Below are 11,600 nucleotides of genomic sequence, written 5' to 3' on the forward strand. Positions count from 1 at the left end.
AGGAACTAAAAGCAGTTTTTCTTAGAGTTGATTCACTAGTTCTTTAAACATTTGGTGCCTTGGATTCAGTAATAAATCAGGAATGATGATTCCCTATCTGGTTTATGAGCAGAAACCTCAAGAACTGCTCAGGTGCCTAGGTTAGTACAAGATCCTCCCGATGCATATCCTGTGGTCAGCATGTGCCATTCTGCAAGTATGGATTTCTCTTCTGTTGCCAGGCTTTTGAAGATGGAATCTTTTCTTTCTTAGCTTAAAAAGGTGCCTTAGTGGTAGGTTTTCTGGAGTGGTTCCAGCTAAAGCTCTTTGGTCTTTTGCCTGCTTTTTTTGTTCCAGTATAATTCATGTTGAGGTTGGTGTGACCTTGACTGAATATAATTAAAAGTAAACATCTGCAGCCTGTGGTGCCTGCAAGTCCTGCCCGCATTGGAGGCTCCATTAAGTACCAACAATGGTATTCAGTGACTGCAGTGATATGGAGCCATGACTTGTATATCATTCCCTTTGGAGATGCATGGAGGGAAAGTCCAGACCTTTGGATGCCTTGGGAAATGTTATGGATGAGCAACTCTAGTGGTTGTCAGCAGCAGCTTGAGTTGCCATTTCCAGTGTTAATGCTTCCATGGAATTCATGGCCAAGACTTATGAGCTCCAGGTCCACAAGTTAGGGTTGTTCACAGGTTAATCTCTTGGCTGCAGTTAACTTCATGAGTGGACATTTTGATATCCCATGTACATGTTTGAAACTGAGAATATTAAGGGATAATTTGTCATATATATCCCATCTGTGGTTCTGCAGAGAGGAGTCAAAGAGGAAGCCTTCCATGCTATGTATGTTAGGTGTCTGTGGTTCCCTTGAGCAACCCACCTAATACTCATTTGCACTTCTAGCTTGCGTATCTTTATTAGTAATAAAATGGGTAGTTGCAATGCTGGGACAATTAAGAAGTTTTTCCAAGATGACTGCTTTATTAATGGAGACAGTTACAATTTAACAATCTTAAAACTGATCCTGTGGCCAAACACATAAGATGACCTGGCTGTCTTGGGTAGTCTACCTGCAGTTTCCTCCCCATCTCACCCAATGTTCCTGCATCTCTTTTTCAGGTATTCGGATGGGCAGCTTGGGCCTCTTTCTCCAGTGCGTTATATCCATCTTCTTCTCAACAATCATGGACCGGATGGTGAAGCAGTTTGGGACACGAATGGTCTACCTCGCCAGTGTGGCCTTTTTCCCACTGACTGCCTTCATCATGTGCTTTTCACAGAGTGTCATCATTGTCACTGTTTCTGCTGCTTTGACGGGCTTCCCCTTCTCAGTGCTGCAGATCCTGCCATACACACTGGCATCACTTTATCATCATGAAAAGCAGGTGGAGTAATGTGTGTGTGTGTGTGGGGGGGTGTTATGTGTCTAACATGTGTAGGAGGCTTCTTAAGGGTTGTGGGTGGGGGAAACAGGCTAGTTTTGCTCAGAGTGTTTAAACTATGAATAATTTCATCTTATAAGAGCAATATAAGAGCTTTTACAGACTCTGGCTTATACCAAGTAGCATTTGTCTCTGAATGGTGTGTTGCCTGGAGTGCCTTTGGTAAGAGAGGCGACTTAGAAATAAAATTGCAGAGAAAAGCTCACAGCATGGTAAACTAGAGAGCTGAGGTTATTGTTTGTTTAATAATTTTGGTTTTGTGGGATTGGGTTGAAGGCTACTTTCTGCTTCCTTTTCCCTATTTGCATTCTTAAAACAAGTCTAAGGAAGAAACCTGGAATGGCTGAAGGTGTAGAAGTTTCTTGGAACTCTTTATAAGCACTGCTTGGGGTTCCCCTCCCCTGGGATAAAGCAGCTGGAGGAAGTGCAGTTGGAAAGTATACCAAAGAGTGGAACTATCTGCCCCATTCTCTAGTGCCATGGCCCCAATCTAGGCCACCATCTCCCTGTGCTTGCTTCTTAGGGTCAAAGTGCACATCTTTTAGTTCTAGTAATGAAACTCCACCATAAGGCTGGCTTGATGCCCAAGCAGCAGTTTTTGGAGGGGGAGACAAATTGGTAATGGAGGCACCCACACTCACATCCTGTTTCTGCTGCCTAGTTCCAAGGACCTAGCCAGGGTGGCACTGGAAAAGAGCATGTGAGGTGGCAAAATGCCTTCAGTCACCTCTAATGTATAGTTAGTATTAACAGCAAGCTCACAGCTATAATGTTGAAAGTGTGTGCAAATGTTCCCAGTGGGAAGAAAAAAGACAGAATCCAACAAGGATGATTGATTTGTCACTACAATTCAAGGCCTATCCCCTTCTCCTCTTACTCTAGTTGCATTACTGCTAAATATACAACTCTTTGTACCTATCTCTTTCTTTGGGTATTTTACTATTTTAAACTCCTTTTTCTGTCTGCCTCTTGTCAATCCTTTTTGTATCTGCTTCTTGTGTTTTGATTTGTTTGCTTCTCCTCTCTTCTGAACTGAATCAACAAACAGTTCCTCCATAACTGCTGCCAATCCAGTTTTGTGAGAGCCCGCAAGACTAACCCTGTCTGAAGCTTCACACTCGCAAGCCGCGTAAGTCGGTTGCATTTAACGCATGCCCTTGAATAGTGCTATGATATGAGCATCTGAGCATGAGGACTTTCGACCTTTGGATAAGTTTTTTTGACTGTCTGGGGTTGAACAGGAAGAAATGGCTACACTTCTGAGGGTAGCAGTACATGGATTACAAGTACCCTAAATGATTGATGGGGGCCAAAATTCCTCCTGCTTTACCCTATTCCTCCTGAAATGATTCTTGTGAATTGGATGGTAGCTATTAATTTACTTCCAGAAAACCTACCCCGGTATTTTTAATGCATCTAACAGTGGAAGTTGGGCGGGGGGGGGGGGGGGGAGAAATTAATGGGAGGCTTACCATTTCTTGTAAATAGAATACAGCCATTTTCACACTCAAACCTGAACAATTATTCTTTTGAAGTGTTTCTCGCTTCTCCATTGATCAGTTCTTAAAACTAGCTTAAATAACTAACATTCTGCATGTTACAAGGTCACTTGGGCCACCGTGTTCTCAGAGTCCATGGCAAAAATGGAACTTGAACACAGACCCATCTCTCTCTCTTTACAATTGAAATATACATGCTAAATATGTTGACAAGATACAAGAGGGGCCCAGAGTTATTGTGATGGCAAAAATCCATCACATAAGCAAGGAAATATTTAAGTTTGGACTATAAATAGACTATATTGAATCCACTTGGTCTTCAGCCTTGTCAAGTGAGACTTTCAGCTTATAACTGGACTGCCCTGGAAACATGGCAAAATACTCTTTTGACAGAGCTCCGCTTCCTTTGTAGACCTTTGAGGGACAAAGTAGACACAGTGGAAGTAGCCATGTTTATATGCTTTATGGGTCTGCACCACTCAAAGTTAGAGGCAGGAGTCTAGTTTTCATTTTTAAAGGGGGAACTGAGCTCCTTGTACTGCATTCCTCACTCACAGCACTTTTGTCTCTACCTTGAGTGAGAGAGAAGTACTGGAAATAGCTGGAGGAGGAAAAATAAGATGGAGGTGGACAGGGACTATCTTTCCAACCCCATCACATATTGTTTGGCTGTAAGATTATCATGCTAGTACTTTGGATCCTGGATGAAACCATCCTCCCCTTTTTCACTCAGTGGTGCTTCCACTGGTGCTAGGACTTCTGTTGGTTCAAGGGAGGTGCCTATCTGGTTCTTCCTCCTTAATGGTCCATACAACTTTTTGCTCACCTTGGTTCCACAGCTTCCAGCACAGGCTCTTTGGAGGCCTACTGGGAGGAAGGTAAAGAATGTGAAAGAACTGCCTTCTGAGTATTGTTGCATTTGAGCTTCATAGGAGCCAAGCCAGTGTTCTCTATTGGTGAGGTCAATTTGGAGCAGAACACCAAATGGTGAAAGCTCTTTTCAAGAAGTGTTTGTTCTATTGGCATCCACTGCCCTGTTCTTTAGCTTCCGAGAACTGGTCTCAGTGTAGCTTTTGAGATTGTCACTGGACCTCCCACTTTTTTCTTCTAAGTTCAAAGCTATTGGGGCTGCTGATTTGATTGGGGAAGCATGCTTGAAGAGGAATTGGAGTTCCATGAGCTCCATAAGAGGGAACAAACAGTGTGGTGCCTTTATTTATCCCTAACATTATAGAAGAACAGTTTTAGATTGGGAGTGAGGGGATTGTATGGGCAATGGAATGTTACACGGATAGTTTGAATGTGAGGTCAGTTCCTGTGGGATCAATAGCACATGGCGTTTATATAGAATTTTAGACTGTTCAGTGTGGTTCATGTAATTCCTTAATGAGCCTCACAGCAACCAGGTAAGGTAGGTTAGATTTCCATATTGCAGATAGGGCAAGAGAGTCTGAGATTCCAATGGATCTCATGGGAATGTAACTGTGGAGATTTGATTTGAGAGGGCCATCCGGGTAACAGGTCAGTCTTAACTGCCTGCACTATTTATCACCTTTCTTCCTGCATGTGTTCAGTTCTGATTATCCTGTGGCATGCAGGCATCTAGAGAAATGGAATGCCAGTTGCTGGATCACTGACACAACTAGTCTCAGTTTCTACAAAGTGGTAGTTTGAATCAGTGCTGCTGCTATCTTATGAATTTGGACCTAATGGGATGACTTTTAGGTAACTTTAGGCAATAGTATTGCTTTCTGATGGCGCTGAACTTGAAGTTCTTTATCTTCCTTTCTGTTCAAAATAAAAACAGGAGCCATTTGTGGATAGAATTTAAATATCATCAGTCATGGTTGTGGCTTTGGAATATCAAACATGAGACCACAGTTACAGCTAGCTGAGAAAGGATTATCTGACCCCTAGGACCATATAACTATCAGCAGCCAGTGAGAGAAAAGAATGTGTAGTCAAGTCAAAACCAACCCCCAGTGGCCCCAGCCATGGGTGGGGAGGCATTCAAGGCATGAAATGAGTGGAGGTGGTTTGCCATTGTCTACCTCCATGTAGCAACCACAGTCTTCCTTGGTGGTCTCCCATCCAAGTACTGACTGCTTAGCTTCCGAGTCCTGATGAGCTTGGGCCAAACTGGACTGTTCCATTTTCAGGTTTTCTGTGCCAGAATTTCTACCTTCCAGTCCCCCCTTCCCCTGATGCTAGCCAAACTCTGTCACCTTCAGCTGTGAGCCTTACAACTCACATACAGGAATTTGCAGGATGCATTCAGCTTCTTTAATATCATTCTGCTTGCAAAAGTTGGCACTGTTGGTTGTAGAAAGGAGAATGTATTGTGCGGGGGGGGGGGGGAGTGAGAATTCTGTATAATGAGAACACTCAAGTGTGTTTAACGCCAAAGTGGTTTCAGCTTGGCAGAGCGTGGGAACTACAGGGGGCAGGTATCAGTCAGTAAAACTAAGACCATGCAAACTCCATTATGAAATATGATTGATATGGACATAATAGTTACAAAAATGTGGTGAGGGCTTCTAGCTGAGATTGGCTTTTCTTGTTTTGTTTTGTTGTATCTTAAAGCTGTGGTACTAACCTATATTTAAAAGTGTGCCCAAATTTCCTGCCTGTGGATTAGAATAAAGATTGGTGGATACTAAGGAAAATTGCAGAAGATTGATTATTTGTACCATGGGCCCATTCTGAGTAGAGATGCTGAGGTGGGGGAGAAGAGATGGCAAATGCCTGTGTGCTCTCTTCTTCCTCCCCTCCTGTGAACTTCATAAGGGTTTTTGGGCGACCAGTACCCCAGAGTATTGCACCAGGAAGGCCTTTGGTCTGCCTCAGCATAGCAATGAGCATATCATCCTGTTCCATTGCGTGCTTATTCATCTCAGTTGCAGGAAGCATAGGATGATATGATCAGACACATTCTTAAGACTTCTTCATTCATACCAGTATCAACTACAATGGAAAGCAAGCCATAGCTTATCTTTCTAACATGTAAAAGTACCAATGACCCATTGAAATGCTGTCTAACATGAGACTAGAGCTTTGAATTTTTTTAAATTAACATATTTAAATGTTTATACTCTTTTTCTTTCTCTGTGGGGAATCAACCCATTTTATATCATCTTCCTTCCTTCCTCATGTTACCCTTGCAACCCTGTGACAATGACTAAGTCACCCAGTAGGCTTCAATGACAAAGCAGGGATTTGAACCTGGGTCTTTCAGATCTTAGTTTGATATACAGACCGCTACAGCAGTCTGGCTCCCCAAGCCAACTTCCAGTAGTCAGCTTGGTAGTAAACTTAAAAGATACACCTCTACATACACATAAAACTGATAATAGTTCTTTTATGTAAGTGTTTTGCTGAAGCAATAGAAACATGGGGTGTCAAAAGAGGATATGTTGATTTGCAGCAAAAGTCCAGTCATATACAAAGCGTTGGTCTATTTTATTTTATTTATATTTAGACTTATATCCCGCCCTTCTCACCGAAGTGTCTCAGGGCGGCACCACAAGAGAAGGCCAGTCTTGGGCTAAAACTAACTCTGACTTCCTGGTCCTTACTGACTTGGGACTGAAGCCAAGCACCTGGTTGTTGGGTGAAGCAGCTCCATTGTCCAACTTCTGTCTTGATCTTTCTAGTGCCTTTTAAAATGGCTTCATTGTTCTGTTGCAGCCTCTTACCCTGTTTTCCCTTTCAGATCTTTTTGCCGAAGTACAAAAGTAAAGAAGAAGATACAACTCAACTGGACAAGAAGGCTGGCTTCCTCAAAAGTCACCTTTCTGCCCAAAAACTGACCTACCAGAATGGACATGGTGGGACCCTCTTTTCTCCTCCTGTGGCTGGCTCTGCTCTTTGTGTCAGCTCACCTTGCGAGGTCTCACTCAGGACGATGGTAGGAGAAACAGATGCTGCAGCTGCAAGCCGGGGCATCTGTTCAGACCTGGCCATCTTGGACAGTGCCTTCCTTCTCTCTCAGGTCATACCCTCCCTCCTTCTGGGTTCAGTTGTTCAGTTCACACAGTCGGTCACTGCTTATATGGCATCTGCTGCTGGCTTTGGGCTCGTGGCCATTTACTTTGCAACCAAAGTTGTCTTTGACAAGAGTGATATGGCCAAGTATTCAGTATAGGAAGGGTGGGGAGAAAGACTATGAGAAAAATTGTGCACATTGTAATGGGTAATGTAGAACAGTCAACAAGGCACATACGGCCTTCTTTCTCTCTTCCCGGCTGGGTTGCAATGAGACCTGTGCAAAAACTCTGACGGGAAAGAGAATGCTGAGCTGATCTCAGGGTATCAAATGAAAGGGAGCCTGGTACTGTGTCCTTTGTTTCTCCATGATGCCTTCATCAAAGTGCCTCTGTTCAAAAGCCTACCAAAGGGGCTTGCAGGAAAGGCCAGCTTGTCAGGCTATTCCAGTGTTAGCTTTGTCCACCTGTGTGGGAGGAGAGTGACACTCTGCAGAAGGCATGAAGGATGGATCAGAGCTGTTACCCTCCCTCCTTATTGGCATTGCCTTTTTACTGTTGGTCTTCATTTTTGGTCTAAGCTATGCTCTACATATCACACCTTTTTATGTCTTTTTGTGAACTGGAAAAACACAGGGGAAGGAGGCCAAGTTGGCGCACTTGCCCTTTTTGAAGGGATGAAGCAATGACCCACACCCCTTTATCCATCCCAGGATATACTGCAAGTCAAGATCATGGTGGTATGAATATACTGGGTAGAGCTGTGCAAGAGGGGGGCTTGTTTAGGAGAGGATGCTGTGGTTGAGCTGGCAGGAACTCTGCAGTGGCACGATGGAAATGAAAAGCTTGGTCCTGATCTGATACTCTTTTCCCATAAATGCCCTAAACAGAGCTTGCAGTTAGTGCAAACAGAGAGGCTTATGTAAGTACAAGCTGTAGAACATGCCTCTCTGGAGACTTGGCTTTAAGTGACTGACTGGCACAAACAAATGACAGAACCTTCCACTGTATGGTACTGAAAAGAATCCTTAGTGTACCAGCTGGGTACAAATACTTGCATGCATCCCTCCTCTCCTGCCAAAGTGATGTGGCCAATTTGTCTGTGCTGAAGGGATTGATGGGGGGAAAAGACAACCCTTGTCCTTCTGTATACGACAAGGATGGGCTCCAAGCTGTGTTTTTCTACATGTGATCCAGCTTTTCTGCCACCCAAATAGACCACCAGAGGCACTCCTCCTGCCAGGTAAATGTGGCAAAGCGTTTTGCTCTTTTTAAAATCTTTTTTCTGCAAAGCAGTTTTTAATGAGCCATATTATAGCTAGCAGCTATTCACTCAGCAGCATGCAGAGCAGCTGTTTCTAAGGCAGAGTGTAGACTTGGCATACCCAATACAGAAAAAAGTTCAGGGTGCACTGAATTATAGGACTGCAAGGACACACCAGCAAACTGAGTCCAGCCTTCTTTCCCCATGGCAAGAATTCTTTATTTGATGCCACAAATTATATTGTTCTGTAGCTGTAATGATAAATTCCTTCATGTTTTGAGCCTTTGGGTCATTATCTAGATGACTCCTTAGAGCTGAAGGGATGGGAAGACTGTGCAATCCAGTTCCTTTTGCCAGCATAAAACCTACAGTGCTCTGCAATCCTGACAGATTATCTTGGTGCTGTATAGACTGTAGTAAATCACAGGCAACAAGCATGAAAGCCAAGAGGATCATACCATAGGGAAAATACTCTTATTCAGTGGTGAGTATGCTTGAGGGAAAACCCCCTATCAGAGCTAAAGACAACTCACTCACACTCTCTGAGACCATGTAGGATGACTGCTAAAGCCTGCAATAGGGGAAGTGGCCCATAAGGCTTTCCCAATAGATGGATTTGTTGGCCTTTAGCCACAGGCTGTTAACCCTAACAGAATTCATAGCCTCTGACTTTGTACACTGTTGAGGTTTTAGAGGAAGAAACAACCCAGTTTCTGATATGGAGTCTTCATTCCTAGAAGCTACAATTAAGGCCTTGGGTTAAAATACCCTCCTAGATCTTTCTAGTCCTGGGATAATCCAGGGCTGCTTGTCTAAGAATCAGAAGGAAGTGACAGCATTGAAGTGAAATGAATATTCAGGTACAGCTTTCAAAAGGTTGCATATTGTAGTCTCTCGGAAGTCATTTGCATGGGATTCTACACTCCTGTTGGTTCTCTTGGAAGTGCTGCCTTTAACAGGCCTAGACATCAGCCAAGGCGTGAATGCAACAACTCCACAGATTTCTTCTCTTTCCCATGATTGCCTATAAATTTAGCATGCAAGTCTCCAACAAGCCTAAGGCACTCCACCACAAAAGCCCCAGCCTCTTGCTGTGTCATGGCTTCGATCAGTTCCTGTAAGAGGTAGAAAATCCTGTGTGTGAAACAAGTGCAGCTAGTTTCCGACACCTTGGTGTGATGTCATGGGTGGCGGCGGCTATATTTTATATTTTCAGAGAGCCAAGCAAGTTGAATGCCTGGGGCCCTAACTTGCTTCTAAAAGCATTTGCCAGTTCTGTGTACTATTTTAATGCAACGGGTGGCTTCGCTATAGATCTTCATGCTTTCTCTTGTGCAGCTTTGGGAGCTTTCTGCTGTTGCTTGATTGGGTGGGAGAGATTTGCTGGTAGTTATATATTTTTTATGTAAAAGATTTTTCTGCCAACTTGGGTCTCCTGCAACTAGGAAGACAAAAGGTGCACAATACAGTACATGTAGTCATTTGTATCTCATTTGCTTCTTGTGAAGACTTCCTTTCTATAAAGGGAAAGGCCTATTTTTTAGGCCAGGGTTTCCTGGAGCTTCTTTAACTTGGGTAGACCAAGTTAGAGCTATTCTACTCCCAACAAGCCTAGGTCAAGTATCTGCTTCAGTGTGTTGGGAATATATGTATATATCCCATGGCTGCATATAAAAATATGTGGATAAATGTCACTCCCTGTTTTCTTGCTTAGCACAAGGACCTGACTTTCCACTGGGGGTGGGGTGGGGGGCGGAATAGGGGAAACAGTGGAGCACCTTCCCCCCACTTGTCTTGTAACAGCAGTGGCTCACTCCTAGCACTTCTGATTTACCCATCCCACAGCTCTTGTGTGACTCTTGAAGGGGATCCTGATATGCTACTTGAGAACCCATGTCTGGTCCTCTAAGGAAGAGTCCATGCAATGAAGTAACAGAAATGTCAATCAATCTCAGGTCATAGGTGTGTGCAAGACCCACTTTCTGTGGCTGCCACATCCCTTCCTTTCCTAGGGAAATACTTTTACCTATCTGGCAAATAAGGACAGCAGCAGTGTTTGAAAACTGCCATGAATACCAGAACAAATCAGGCTTCAGGGTTTTTTTGGGGGGGTGGGGGTGGGAATTATGTATTACAGGTGGGATCTAATTATACAAATATACAGGTTAGCACGTTGAAGAAATGAGATGCTAATGACACTGAAAGAAATTGTAAGGCTTGGATGCTGAGGCCAATTGTAGCAGCTGAGCAGAATGTGTACAGCTCAAGAGCCAAAAGTCTATGTAGCCTATCCAGGTGGCCTGCAGCTGCAAAGACAATCCTTAAAAGTATCTGAACAAGCATTCCAGGCACAGGGAGGTACTCGGGGTAGGAGCATGCTACATGTTACTTTGGAAATGTACAGTCAGTCCTAGGTGTGAGCCTCTGCATTTCTTTGTTTCTCATGAGCAATGAAACTGTTGGTTGTATGGATGGAGAAGATTTAGCTAAAGCTTAAATTTAATTGAGCCATTCTTAATTTGATTTTTTTTAAACCTCAAATTGAAGCAGGAAAAATAATGCCATTCCAGTTGTTCTTTGTAACTCTGCTCACTATTGCTGCGCCAGGTGTTCAGCAGTATCCACAAGTACTCATTACCCAGCATGCAGCCTGCTCTGTGCCAGTGTTTTTTTCTTGCACCACAGACAAGCCAGTGAAGAATCAGACACTGGGCATAATGGATGAATACAGAGTCCAATTAGCTCAGTTACAATGGCTACCATGTCACAGGCTCTCTTCACTTTTAATAAGTTTTGTTAGCTAGCGTCTTTCATCCTTTTCCATTTCACTCTCCTCAGGCAGCTCTATTTTAAGGGAACTCGTTGAACTTTTGGCTAGAGATTGGATGGTGCTTTTACTTCTCTGCAAGAGATTCTTTTGAACCAGTTGGTCTAGAGGAAGGAGATTTCACTGCTGTTTTTATTCTTTAAAAGTAAAACACTGTCTACAATTGTGTGTTTTTATTTATTTAGGGAAGTAAATATTTTGTACATTTTATTGTGCAAGGAATATTAAAGTCTATTAAGGAATAAAAAGCCAATTTTCTTCTTTTTTCTTTTAATGATGCATTTGGTTCGGAATTGGGTGTCAAGTCTGAAACCACTTTTTGTGTGCTGAACTAAGGGAGATGCTTCTGACCAATTGCAGCCACCTTGGCCTATAGGGGTCTTGAGTTATTAAAGGGAAGAGGCCTTTTTTGTTTTTATGGATCCTTAGCCATTGACATGCCGAAGATAACATAATTCTGGCCTCAATTCTCATTTGCCCAGTTTCTAAACGCAAAAGGGCATTTGACACACCTGGCGGAAGCTGCAAAACGTTACGAAGAAATTTAGATTGCACTTTCTCGAGAGCCTTCAGTTTTTTAGCCGAAATGCCCAGGTT

The 11,600-nt window shown here is 43.3% G+C and overlaps 1 protein-coding gene across 2 annotated transcripts in view; it reads left to right on the plus strand.

Annotated features, from left to right (window-relative positions):
• SLC45A3 (solute carrier family 45 member 3) overlaps positions 1-11,251 on the plus strand; it is a 56,364-nt gene extending 45,113 nt beyond the window's left edge. For both annotated transcript variants that reach the window (XM_060231320.1, XM_060231319.1), the window contains 2 exons: positions 1,108-1,373; positions 6,642-11,251. In XM_060231320.1, the coding sequence (XP_060087303.1) occupies positions 1,108-1,373; positions 6,642-7,073 (698 nt within the window). In that variant the 3' untranslated portion in view covers positions 7,074-11,251. The remainder of the gene's footprint in view (positions 1-1,107; positions 1,374-6,641) is intronic.
• Positions 11,252-11,600: the final 349 nt, after the last annotated feature.

Source organism: Heteronotia binoei, chromosome 2 (assembly GCF_032191835.1).
Source record: "Heteronotia binoei isolate CCM8104 ecotype False Entrance Well chromosome 2, APGP_CSIRO_Hbin_v1, whole genome shotgun sequence".
Classification (NCBI taxonomy): domain Eukaryota; kingdom Metazoa; phylum Chordata; class Lepidosauria; order Squamata; family Gekkonidae; genus Heteronotia; species Heteronotia binoei.